The sequence below is a fragment of the Anolis carolinensis genome, chromosome 6 (genome assembly GCF_035594765.1).
Source record: "Anolis carolinensis isolate JA03-04 chromosome 6, rAnoCar3.1.pri, whole genome shotgun sequence".
Taxonomy (NCBI): domain Eukaryota; kingdom Metazoa; phylum Chordata; class Lepidosauria; order Squamata; family Dactyloidae; genus Anolis; species Anolis carolinensis.
The window spans coordinates 2,123,069-2,137,199 of NC_085846.1; the positions used below are offsets into that span (position 1 = coordinate 2,123,069).

Here is a 14,131-nt window from a genome sequence, read left to right on the forward strand (position 1 = left end):
CCTGGTCCCTAATTAAGCAAAGGGCCAAAGAAGGAGGAGGGGGCGTGGATGCCACCGGACCCTGGCTATAAAAGGCCAAGTACGGCCCCTCCGGCCACTGTCGGCCGCTCCAGCAGACAGACACAGCCCCCCAGAGAGCCCTAGGAAGCAGCAGAAGAAGGAAGGAAGGAAGAAAGTGAGTGATTAGAAAGACCCCAGACCCATAGAGAAGAGAGTAAGAATGAGCCAACTTGGGTGTTTTGGACTGCAACTCCCACCATTCCTAACAGCCTCAGGCCCCTTCCTTTTGCCCCTCAGCCGCTTAAGCGGCTGAGGGGCAAAAGGAAAGGGCCTGAGGCTGTTAGGAATGGTGGGAGTTGCAGTCCAAAACACTTAGAGAAACCCAAGTTGTCTAATTCTTGCTTTGAGGGTCTTCTTCTTGCAAAAGTCTCCTCCGGCGCTGACCTTTCTCGGGCTCTTTGTGGCAAGTGGGGCTATATTTAGTCCTGGCAGCTGCCCTCCTGCCTCCTGAAGAATGCAGGCCCAGGCAGGGCTATTTGGGGGATCTCTATGGGGGAATACGATGAAAGGGACCCCCAACTTGACCCTCTCCTTCTCTCTTTCTCTCCCTCCGCAGCCATGTCGATCCAGAAGATCCACGCCAGGGAGATCCTCGACTCCCGGGGGAACCCCACCGTGGAAGTGGACCTGCACACCGGCAAAGGTCAGTCTCCGTTGGCAGCAAGCAAGTGGACACCCGTGGCCTTTTCCTTAAGGGTCACTCAAGGTGCCCCCTGTTTGACCCTGCCCTCTCTTTCTGAATCTTGAAACAAAGGGAACATACTAATAATAATAATCATCATCATCATCATCTATATATATATATAAAAGAGTGATGGCATCACGGCAGCGGACAAAACAACAAAAGTAAACACCCCACAACCTCGAAAATTGACATCACAACCCCTCATCCATGCCTCTACGTTCATACAACAAAAAGAAAAGAAAAATAAAGTCCTAATTAGAGGGAGAGGAATAATTGTTTTTATCCAATTGCTGCCAGTTAGAAGGCTAAGCTCTGCTCACTTGGTCTCCTAGCAACCTACTCAGCCCAGGGGACAGGCACAAGAGTTTGGAGAGACCCCTTTACCTTAACTACTACCAATTCCTCATTACTTTATTTCCCATACCACCATACTTCGCCACAGCAACGCGTGGCCGGGCACAGCTAGTAATAATAATAATAGACAACATTACGATCTGCCAACTGCAAAAGGCCACCCTGCTGGGATCTGCGCGCATCATCCGAAAATACATGACACAGTCCTAGACACTTGGGAAGTGATTGACTTGTGATTTTGTGATGTGAAATCCAGCATGTCTATCTTGTTTGCTGTGTCATAATAAAATAATAATAATAATAATAATAATAATAATAATAATAATAATAATAATAATAATAAGTTTATTTATATCCCGCCTCCATTTCCCCCGAAGGGGACTCGGGGCAGCTTACAGCAAAATCAGATACAAAACAATGATAAAATAAAATATGAAACATCAAAGAACAATAATAAAAACCAATAATAATATATACACACAGCTACCAAACATAGTGAAGGAACAGAAATAGTACAATGTGTTCTTGAAGGCTTTCACAGCCAGAATCGCTGGGTTGCCGTGAGTTTTCCGGGCTGTCTGGCCATGTTCCAGAAGCATTCCTTCCTGACGTTTCACCCTCATCTATGGCAGGCATCCTCAGAGGTTGTGAGGTCTCTCATTTAGTACATATTTTATACCTACCCAACTATCTGTGCAAATGCATTGCATTTATCCCTACCCAGCCTCCCCAACTATCATAGTCTAGGGTTGTTGTATGTTTTCTGGGCTGTATGGCTATGTGCCAGAAGTATGGGCCCGGGCTGTGGCGCAGGCGGGAGAGCAAGCCAGTGCAATTAACTGCAATGAATCACTCTGACCAGGAGGTCATGAGTTCGAGCCCCGCTCTGAGCCTATGTTTGTCTTGTCTTTGTTCTATGTTAAAAGGCATTGAATGTTTGCCTATATGTGTAATGTGATCTGCCCTGAGTCTCCCTCGGGGTGAGAAGGGTGGAATATAAATGCTGTAAATAAATAAATAAATAAAGTATTCTCCTGACGTTTCACCCACATCTATGGCAGACATCCTCAGAGGTAACTCACAACCTCTGTGGATGCCTGCCATAGATGTGGGCGAAACGTCAGGAGAGAATGCTTCTGGAACATGGCCAGACACTACGGAAAACAGACAACAACCCTGTGATCCCGGCCATGAAAGCCTTCGACAACATTTCATCGTCTATCCTATCTACCTCCCATCTAATCTATTTATCCGTATCCTCAGTTCTATCTATCTATTCTGCCTGTCTATTCTTTCCATCTCTCCATCCACCCATCTATCCATCTACTCAGCTATCTGTCTATCTACCTCACCTATACCTTTATACCTGCCCAACTATCAATGCACATGCATTGGGAGGGTTTTTGAGATTTTTATTTTTTTTATTTTAATTTTTTTAAAAGATATTTTAAAGATTTTTTTAAATTGTTAGATTTTAGCCTTTCTTGTAAGCCGCCCCGAACCCTAGGGGAGTGGCGGCATATAAGTTTAAATAATAAATAAATAAATAAATGTATACCTACCCACCCTGCCCAGCTATCGTAATCTTTCTATTTATGTACCTCCTATCTACTTATCTGTATCATCACTTCTATCTATCTGTCCTACCTGTCTATTCTATCCATCCATCCATCTATCTACTCAACTGTCTGTCTGTCTGTCTGTCTTTTTGCCCTATCTATCTACCTCCTATCTATCCCTTTATACCTACCCAACTATCAATGCCAATGCATTGCATTTATACCTACCCAACTATCTGTCTAACCTATCTGTCTACTCCCATTTAATCTATCTATCTACATCATCAATTCTATCTATTCTATCTATTCTACCCTTCTATTCTGTCTATCCATCCATCTATCTACTTACTTACCAACCCAACTATCTGTCTTTTTGCCTAAATACCATCTTATCTATCTATCTATCTATCTATCTATCTGTCTGTCTGTCTGTCTATCTCTATCTATCTATCTATCTATCTATCTATCTATCCATCAGTGCTCTCTATCTATTCTACCCATCTATTCTGTCTGTCCATACATTTATCTATTTACCTACTTACCCAACTGTCTGTCTGTCTGTCCTATCCATCTACCTCCCATTTAATCTACATCATCAATTCTATCTATCTATTCTATCTATTCTACCCTTCTATTCTGTCTATCCATCCATCTATCTACTTACTTACCAACCCAACTATCTGTCTTTTTGCCTAAATACCATCTTATCTATCTATCTGTCTGTCTGTCTGTCTGTCTATCTCTATCTATCTATCTATCTATCCGTATCATCAGTGCTCTCTATCTATTCTACCTGTCTATTCTATCAGTCCATACATTTATCTATTTACCTACTTACCCAACTGTCTGTCTATCCTATCTATCTACCTACCTCCCATTTATACCTTTATACCTACCCAACTATCCATGCCAATGCATTGCATTTATATCTATCTATCTATCTATCTATCTATCTATCTATCTATCTATCTATCTATCTATCCATCCATCAGCCAGTGGTTCCCAACCTCTGGGCCTCCAGGTGTTTTGGACTTCTGCTCCCACAATTCCTAACAGTTGGTAAGCTGGCTGGGATTTCTGGAGGTTGAAGTCCAAAACACCGGAAGGCCCAAAGGTTGGGAACCACTGGTCTATCCTATCTGTTGACCTTCCATCTACTCTATTTATCCGCATCATCAATTCTATCTGTCTGTTCTATCTTCCTATCTATCTATCTATCTATCTATCTATCTATCTATGTATCGGCATCATCGATTCTATCGGAGCTGCAGTGGCGCAATGAGTTAAACAATTGTGCTGGCTGAACTGCTGACTGAAAGATTGCTGGTTAGAATCTGCAAGACAAGGCGAGCTCCCACCTGTCAGCTCTAGCTTGCGGGGGCATGAGAGAAGCCTCCCTCCCCTCAGGATGGTAACACATCCGGGCAATGTCCCCTGGGCAACGTCTCTGTAGATGGCCAATTCTCTCACACCAGAAGTGACTGGCAGGATGTTCTCAAGTCGCTTCTGACAAGATAAAAAAAAAATTCTATCTGTGTATTCTACCTGTCTATTTTAATCATCAGACAGACAAGTGAATCCATCCATCTATTTATCTACCTACTCAACTGTCTGCGTGTCTGCCTTATCTAACTTCCATCTACTGTATACCTTTATACCTACCCAACTACCAGTGCAAATGCATTGTATTTATACCTACCCAACCTGTCCAACTGTCAGTCTGTCTGTCCCATCCACAAATGCAAAAACGATTCTGCAAACCCCAGGCTCCTTGTCTTGTTGATTTGTACCCCTTATTATCCTTCTCACTTATTATACCCGCTTATTATTATTATGGGGCCCTGTGTGGCACAGCGGATTAAACTGCTGAACTGCTGAACTTGTGGCGGTTCGATCCCGGGGAGCGGGGTGAGCTCCCACTGTTAGCTCCAGCTTCTGCCAACCTCGCAGTTCGGAAACATGCAAATGTGAATAGATCAATAGGTAGATAATGGCAATCGATGCAGTCATGACCTTAGATGTATCTACGGACAGCTCTTCGGCTTAGAAATAGAGATGAGCACCAACCCACAGAGCCGGACACAACTAGACTTAATGCCAGGGGAAAACCTTTACCTTATTATTATTTTATTATGACACAGCAAACAAGATAGATATGCTGGATTTCGTTTCACAAAATCACAAGTCGAACACTTCCCAAGTGTCTAGGACTGTGTGATGTATTTTCGGATGATGCGTGCAGATCCCAGTAAGGTGGCCTTTTGCAGTTGGCAGATCGTAATTTTGTCAATGTCTATTGTTTCCAAATGCCGGCTGAGATCTTTTGGCACGGCACCCAGTGTGCCCATCACCACCGGGACCACCTGCACTGGTTTCTGCCAGAGTCTTTGAAGTTCAATCTTGAGGTCCTGATAGCGGCTGAGTTTTTCCTGTTGTTTTTCTTCAATGCGACTGTCACCTGGGATGGCAACATCAATGATCCAAACCTTGTTCTTTTCCACAACTGTGATGTCTGGTGTGTTGTGTTCCAGAACTTTGTCAGTCTGGATTCGGAAGTCCCACAGTATCTTTGCGTGCTCATTTTCCACAACCTTTGCAGGTTTGTGATCCCACCAGTTCTTAACTGCAGGGAGGTGATACTTGAGGCATAGGTTCCAATGAATCATTTGGGCCACATAGTTGTGCCTCTGTTTGTAGTCTGTCTGTGCAATTTTCTTACAGCAGCTGAGGATATGATCCATGGTTTCATCGGTTTCCTTGCACAGTCTGCACTTTGGGTCATCAGCTGATTTTTCGATCTTGGCCTTGATTGCCTTTGTCCTGATGTCTTGCTCCTGGGCTGCAAGGATCAGGCCTTCTGTCTCCTTCTTCAGGGTCCCATTCGTGAGCCAGAGCCAGGTCTTCTATTATTATTATTATTATTATTATTATTATTATTATTATTATTATTATTATTAATTGCCTTTGTCCTGATGTCTTGCTCCTGGGCTGCAAGGATCAGGCCTTCTGTCTCCTTCTTCAGGGTCCCATTCGTGAGCCAGAGCCAGGTCTTCTATTATTATTATTATTATTATTATTATTATTATTAATTGCCTTTGTCCTGATGTCTTGCTCCTGGGCTGCAAGGATCAGGCCTTCTGTCTCCTTCTTCAGGGTCCCATTCGTGAGCCAGAGCCAGGTCTTCTATTATTATTATTATTATTATTATTATTATTATTATTATTATTATTATTAATGGCCTTTGTTCTGATGTCTTGCTCCTGGGCTGCAAGGATCAGGCCTTCTGTCTCCTTCTTCAGGGTCCCATTCGTGAGCCAGAGCCAGGTCTTCTATTATTATTATTATTATTATTATTATTATTATTATTATTATTAATGGCCTTTGTTCTGATGTCTTGCTCCTGGGCTGCAAGGATCAGGCCTTCTGTCTCCTTCTTCAGGGTCCCATTCGTGAGCCAGAGCCAGGTCTTCTCTTTATCAGCTTTTCCTTCAATAATAATAATAATAATAATAATAATTATTATTATTATTATTATTTAGCTTTTTATTATTTGTAGCCATACCTCAACCATGAATCCATAAATCTTACATCCATAGAACAATAAGAGTTGGAAGAAACCACGGGCCATCTAGTCCACCCCCTGAGGAAAAGCACAGGGCACGTGCTTTGTGTGGTTGTTGTGAAAAGGTGGCGAACAAGTCCCAGCCTTTCTTGAGATCAGCGAAGGGTTTGATCAGCACCGTCCATGTGTCCCGCTCTCTCACCCAATTTGCAGACCTTCACCATCCATTCTTCTCCTGTGTCTTCGAAGGCTTTCATGGCTGGAATCCCAAGATTGTTGTGTGTTTTCCAGGCTGTCTGGCCATGTTCCAGAAGCATTCTCTCCTGACGTTTCGCCCACATCTATGGCAGGCATCCTCAGAGGTTGTGAGGTATATAGATGTGGGTGAAATGTCAGGAGAGAATGCTTCTGGAATGTGGCCATACAGCCCGAAAAACACACAACAACCCTACCATTCTTGCGTTGGGAGGACGGGTTCCTTCCATCTCTGCGCATAGAGGATTCTCATTGCGGTTATTTCTTATTGATTTATTTACAGTGTTTATATCCCGCCCTTCTTTCTCACCCCGAAGGGGACTCAGGGCAGATCACAATGTACATATACCTGGCAAATATTCAATGCCATTAGATATACAACATACAGACAGAGGCAATTTAACATTTTCCAGCTTCCGGCTTCATGGTGGCAATCACGACTCCGGCCACAGGGGGAGCTGCCACCCCATCATCCACCATGACGCCGAGTCCTTTTTGATTGTAGTACTTCCTCATGTTCTTCACACACTGCCAACAGTTCTATGGTGTTCTAAATTACTGTATATACTCGAGTATAAGCCTAGTTTTTCAGCCCCTTTTTTAGGACTGAAAAACACCTTGGCTTATACTCGGGTGAAGGTCCTGGTGGGCTTATATTCAGGTTGGCTAAAACTCAAGTATATATGGTATATTTATTATTTTTCTCTATTATTATTGGTATTGTTACATTTATTATTTTACTCTATTAATTATTATTACATTTATTATTTTACTCTATTATTGTTGTTACTTTTACATTTATTTTGCTCTATTTTTATTATTATTAATAAATTTATTATTTTACTCTATTATTACATTTATTATTTTACTGCATTTATTATTATTATTATTACATTTATTATTTCACTCTATTATTATTAAAAGGGTACATAAACACATTTACATTGAAGAAGATGAGAATAATAATTTAATCAGAGTTGAACACTCATATCTTAAATTACAGTTTGATGTAAAGATTCAAAAACATTTAAACTACTGATGCCTCAATTAATGTAATTTTATTGGTATCTTGTCTTATACTGGAGTCAATGTTTTCCCAGGTTTTTTTGTGGTAAAATTAGGTGCCTTGACTTATATTCGGGTCGGCTTATACTTGAGTATATACAGTAAGTTAAATCAGCCTCCCCGCATTAAGCGGTACCTAGAATTCTCAACTGTTTTCGAGTTGCTTAGGTGGGCAGCAAGCTAGGCTATTAATGGTCAGGAGTTCAACCCTAACCCGGGCTTCGAACCAATAACCAGTGGTGATTTGTGTTGTCGAAGGCTTTCATGGCCGGGATCACAGGGTTGTTGTATGTCTTTCGGGCTGTGTGGCCATGTTCCAGAAGTATTCTCTCCTGATGTTTCGCCCACATCTATGGCAGGCATCCTCAGAGGTTGTGCGGTATGGTGATTTGTTGCTGCTGCTGCGCCACAGCCCGGCCCATCATAGCAATTGTCCGTGTTTTCCTTCTAACTGGTCACCCATCACTCTCGCTGTCATTATCCTATGACATTACAATAATCGTCCTCTCTCGCTTTTCCTCTTTTCCCAGGCCGTTTCCGTGCCGCGGTGCCCAGCGGGGCCTCCACCGGCATCTATGAGGCCCTGGAGCTGCGGGACGGGGACAAGGCCCGCTACCTGGGCAAAGGTGAGGATGCCTGCAGAGGTGGAGGAGGAGCAAAGGGCCCAGGACTAAGAGAAGGCCCTTCTCAGGCATTTGCACAGCAAACAAGACCACTATTCTGGCTTTTGCACTGGATCACGTGTCGGACACTTCCCAAGTGTCTAGAACTATAAGAAGAAGAAAGAAGAACAAGCAACTGGAAAATGCGATACAAAGATTTAAAGACTGAACTGCAAAGACTCTGGCACAAGCCAGGCAAGGGGGTCCCAGTGGTGATGGGCACACTGGGTGCAGGGCCTAAAGACCTTGGCCTGCACTTGAAAACAATTGGCACTGACCAAATCACCACCTGCAGCTGCAAAAAGCCACCCAACTCAGATCTGCAGGCATTATTTGACAATACATCACATAGTCCTAGACACTTGGGAAGTGTCCAATGTCTGATCCAATACAACAGCCAGCAGAGTGAGCTTTTTGCTGTGTAATAATCTTGTTGTGTATTTAATAATAATAATAATAATAATAATAATAATAATAATAATAAAAAACCAGTGCAGGTGGTCCCGGTGGTGATGGGCACATTGGGTGCCGTGCCAAAAGATCTCAGCCGGCATTTGGAAACAATAGACATTGACAAAATCACGATCTGCCAACTGCAAAAGGCCACCCTGCTGGGATCTGCACGCATCATCCGAAAATACATCACACAGTCCTAGACACTTGTGTTTGACTTGTGATTTTGTGATATGAAATCCAGCATGTCTATCTTGTTTGCTGTGTCATAATAAAATAATAATAATAATAATAATAATAATAATAATAATAATAATAATAATAATAATAATAATAATGCTTTATACCAAGGGGACTCAGGGCAGACTCCAACAAACACAAAGGCGAACATTCAATGCCTTGAAAACAGCCATAAACACAAGTACAGTAACGACCCACCCAAATCCCAAAGTAAATCAACGTCTAATAGCGGGTTGTAACATAAAACTAAAATTACATATTAAATTATGTAATTATATATAATTAATATATATAAATTATGTAATTAAGTATATCTAACCTAAAAACATGAACCTCAATTTCCAGAATCACTAAAGGTTTCATTAAAAAGTTTAAAATTAATTACGTTGCCATGATGTCAACAGACTCTGTGATGTATTGGTGAATAATGCATGCAGATCGAGCAAGGTGGCCTTTTGCAGCTGACAGGTGGTGATATTGTCAGCGCCAATGGTTTTTAAGTGCTAATCAAATAATTATAATTATTATTTTAATAAGAATTATTAATATCACTAAGTAACACTATTATTATTATTACTACTACTACTACTAGCCAATGGTTTTTAAGTGCTAGTTAAATAATTATAATTATTATTATAATAAGGATTATTAATATCACTAAGTAACACTATTATTATTATTATTAGTAGTAGTAGTAGTAGTACACTATGTAACAAAATCAGAAAAATGTTCTGTTTCTGGTTTGAAATTGTTATTTCCTAATTAATTATGCAACCCTTACTTTGACAGTTGTTGTTCTACTCCAGGAACTTTGCTTTTGTGGCACAAACTATATTCAATGTTGAGATATTCATTGGAAAATTAGAGCAAAATGCGCTATAGCAGGATGTGTTGCAAAAACAAAATATTTGCATTTGAATAAACTTTTCCCATGTTTTTATGATGGAACCAATTAGGAAACGACATTGATAACCCAGGAGCAAAAATAGTCTTACCTCGTGTTATTATTGTTAGTACTATTAGAGCTTTAATCTATGTTAATTTTATCAATATTTGTATGTATGTATTTTTATCCTTTACAATTTTATCTTGTAAATCACCTAGAGCATCGTGGATGGAGGGCGATTAATTAGTAATTAAATGATGATGATGATGATGATGATGATGATTTATATCCTGCTTCGTCTCACTCTCTAAGAAATAGAGACTCAAAGCAACTCACAATGAAACCTAATACAATGCAATGAAAGCCCATAACTTTCCAAAGATTTAGTCATGCTGAGGCTCCTTCGGGAGAGATAAAGCAGGGTATAAATAAATATAAATACAACAACAACAACAACAACAACATTATCTTTTTCTCTCCAATTAGGGGTGTTGAAAGCCGTGGAGCACATCAACAAGACCATCGCTCCCGCCCTGATTGAGAAGGTGAGTGGGGGGCCTTACGGGATGACCGAGGGGCTCCTTGAGACCCTTTTGGGGACCCCCCAGAGCCAGCAAACACCCCTTTGCACCACCCATTTGGTGCAAACCTTTCTAAACTAGTTGCCGGGGCATGGACAGCCTCATTGCGGACACCCAAATGGGTGGGTCCGAGGGGACCCCAAAGGGGTCCCCTCGGACCCACCCATTTGGGTGTCCGCAATGAGGCTGTCCACCCTCAACTTCACCCCACAGATTTTGAATTTAATTCTTTTCCTTTCCTCCCCTTTGCTAGAAAATCAGCGTCGTCGAGCAGGAGAAGATCGACAAGATCATGATCGACTTGGACGGGACGGAGAACAAGTGTAAGTGGGACCTCTTGATGCAGGCCAGAATCGCATTGGCCTTGTTAGCCGCTGCATCACACTGCTGGCTCATGTCCGGTTTGCGGTCTGCTCAGATTCCCAGATCGCCTTTGCATGTGTGGTTGTCAAGGCATGTACTATATTACATTTCCCAATTTAGATACTTGTATATGCAGCCTAGGATTGCATTGGCCTTTTAAGCTGCCGCACCACGCTGCTGGCTCATGTTCAACTTGTCTGGCTTGTGGTCTACTAAGACTCTTAGCTTCCTTTTACACAGACTATTGTCAAGCTATATACTACATTGCATCTCTGGATTTAGACACTAGACACCTATGGATATAGCATTGGCCTTGTTAGCTGCTGCATCACACTGCTGGCTCATATTCGGTTTGTGGTCTACCCAGACTCCCAGCTCCCTTTCCCATGTTTTCAATAACAACATTATTCTTGTATCCTACCCCATCTCCCCAGGGGGACTCGGGGCGGCTCACATGGAGACCAGGCCCAACAATATACAATGAAATACAACAATATAAAATACATATCAATCACAGCAAGTTAATACACCAAAAATTATAAAACACAAGCCATATGACACTCCTCAGTCTGAAGACCCAACTCCTATGGATGCAGCATTGGCCTTTTTTTGCTGCTGCATCACACTGCTGGCATGATCATGTTCAACTTGTGGTCCACTAAGACTCCTAGATCCCTTTTGCATGGACGATTGTCAAGCCATATACTGCATTACATCTCCTGATTTAGACACTGTTGGATACAGCCTAGGATTGCATTGGCCTTTTACGCTGCTGCATCACACTCTTGGCTCATGTCCGGCTTGTGGTCTCTTAGCTCCCTCCTGCATGGATGATGGCCAAGCCATATACTATATTACATCTCAGGCTCATATTCAGCTTGGGGTCTGCTAAGACTCTTCGCTCCCTTTTGTGTGTACTATTGCTAAGACATGTACTACATTACCTCTCCCAATTTAGATACTTTTGGATGCAGCCTAGGCTTGCATTGGCCTTTTTCGCTGCAGCATCACACTCTTAGGTCCCTTTTGCATGGACGATGGCCAAGCCATATACTGTATTACATCTCCTGATTGAGACATTGTTGGATGCAGCCTAGGATTGCATTGGCCTTTTTCGCTGCAGCATCACACTCTTAGCTCTCTTTTGCATGGACAATTGTCAAACCATATACTGTATTACATCTCTTGATTGAGACACTGTTGGATGCAGCCTAGGATTGCCTTGCCTTTGTTGCTGCTGCAGTTTGCTCTTAGCTCCTGTCTGGCTTGTGGTCTCTTGGCTCCCTTCTGCATGGACGAAGGCCAAGCGATATACTATATTACATCTCCTGATGAAGACATTATTGGATGCAGCCTAGGATTGCATTGGCTTTTTTCGCTCCTGCACCACACTCTTGGCTCCTGTCTGGCTTGTGTTCTCTTGGCTCCCTTTTGCATGGACAATGGCCAAGCCATATACTGTATTACATTTCCCAGTGTAGACACTGTTGGAAACAGCCTAGGATTGCATTGGCCTTTTTTGCTGCGGCATTACACTCTTGGCTTCTGTCCGGCTTGTGGTCCCTAAGCTCCCTTTTGCATGGACAATGGCCAAGCCATGTACTGTATTGTATCTTCTGATTGAGACACTCTTGGATGCAGCCTAGGATTGCATTGGCCTTTGTCGCTGCTGCACCATGCTCTTGGCTCATGTCCGGCTTGTGGTCTCTTGGCTCCCTTTTGCATGGACGATGGCCAAGCCATATACTGTATTACATCTCCAGGCTCATATTCAGCTTCTACCCAGATTCCTGGTTTATTTTAACATGGACTATTTTTCCTTCCCCTTTGCAGCCAAGTTTGGGGCCAACGCCATCCTGGGGGTCTCCCTGGCCGTGTGCAAGGCCGGCGCGGCCGAGAAGGGGGTCCCGCTCTACCGCCACATCGCAGACCTGGCCGGCAACAAGGAGCTCATCCTGCCCGTCCCGGTGAGTGACCCACGTACGCGGGAGGAAAGGGGGAGGCATTGCACGGGGCGGAGCCGGGTGGCAGTGCATGGCCTTCCTTTGGGGTGCAAGGGGATTTATTGATGGGTGTTGAAAGGGATGTGGTGTGAAGCCCCCTGCCCACCCATTGCCAGGCCTTCAACGTGATCAACGGGGGCTCGCACGCGGGGAACAAGCTGGCCATGCAGGAGTTCATGATCCTGCCGGTGGGGGCCAGCACCTTCAAGGAGGCCATGCGCATCGGGGCCGAGGTCTACCACAACCTGAAGGCCGTCATCAAGAGCAAGTATGGGAAGGACGCCACCAACGTGGGCGACGAGGGCGGCTTCGCCCCCAACATCCTGGAGAACAACGAAGGTAGCCCCCCCCCCCTCCTCCTCCTCCTCCTCTGGATCGGGGCCCTTCTCCGGCTGACCAGGCAGGGGTTGTGTTTCACGGCATCTTGGGTCTCTTATCCATCCCGGTGCCCTTTAAATGTTGGGCCCAGAATTAGCTCAGGGGCTGAAACCGGAGCCCAGGGAAGAAAGGCCAAAGGGAAGCCGCTCGGCACCGAGGAGATGCCAGGAAGGGCGCCGTGCCCTCCAGAGAAGCCAAGCCGAGCAGCGGGGCTGAGAGGGGTCCGTGGAGTCAGAGAGATCGGCCTCCCGCACTGTCCCCGCTCCTTAGGCATCACAGGACCACTGCACAAGCTTGTCCCCTCCTTCAATATGGTATTTAAACGTCTTCACCATCAGGAAGCCCGTCCTCATGTTTAGGTGGAATCTCTTTTTCCTGCCATGGGAATGCATTTATTTATTATTTATTGACAGCATTTCTATTCCGCCCTTCTTTCTCACCCCGAAGGGGACTCAGGGCGGATCACATGACACATATAGTCAAACATTCAATGCCTTTTAACATAGAACAAAGACAAGACAAACATAGGCTCCGAGCGGGCCTCGAACTCATGACCTCCTGGTCAGAGTGATTCATTGCAGTTAATTGCAGCTGGCTTGCTCTCCCGCCTGCGCCACAGCCCGGGTGCTACAGCATTCCTTCCCTCGGGAGATTAGGATGCCCCGTCTGCCTTTATTAAACAGCTCAACACATGGTTCTTCCAGCATGCATTCGAATAATCAATGACACGATAGACCCCTCCGATAGACATGAAAAGGTAAAGGTAAAGGTTTTCCTCTGACATCAAGTTCAGTTATGTCGGACTCTGGGTGGTTGGGACTCATCTCCATTTCTAAGCCAAAGAGTCGGCGTTGTCCGTAGACACCTCCAAGGACATGTGGCCACTGGCATGACTGCATGGAGCTCTGTTACCTTCCCACCGGAGTGGTACCTATTGATCTACTCCCATTGGCATGTTTTCGAACTGCTAGGTTGGTAGAAGCTGGAGCTAACAGCGGGCGCTCACTCCGCTCCCAAGATTTGAA

At 43.9% G+C, this 14,131-nt stretch overlaps 1 protein-coding gene across 3 annotated transcripts in view; it reads left to right on the forward strand.

The window, feature by feature from the left end:
- The window catches only part of eno3 (enolase 3), a 31,612-nt gene that overhangs the window by 13,553 nt on the left and 3,928 nt on the right, over positions 1-14,131 (forward strand). The window contains exons 1-7 of one of the 3 annotated variants that reach the window (XM_062957335.1): positions 28-175; positions 617-703; positions 8,071-8,166; positions 10,268-10,326; positions 10,616-10,685; positions 12,559-12,692; positions 12,845-13,067. In XM_062957335.1, the coding sequence (XP_062813405.1) occupies positions 619-703; positions 8,071-8,166; positions 10,268-10,326; positions 10,616-10,685; positions 12,559-12,692; positions 12,845-13,067 (667 nt within the window). In that variant the 5' untranslated portion in view covers positions 28-175; positions 617-618. Of the gene's footprint in view, positions 1-27; positions 180-616; positions 704-8,070; positions 8,167-10,267; positions 10,327-10,615; positions 10,686-12,558; positions 12,693-12,844; positions 13,068-14,131 lie in introns of those variants that run through there. The other 2 variants (XM_062957336.1, XM_062957337.1) reach the window with 2 other exon arrangements.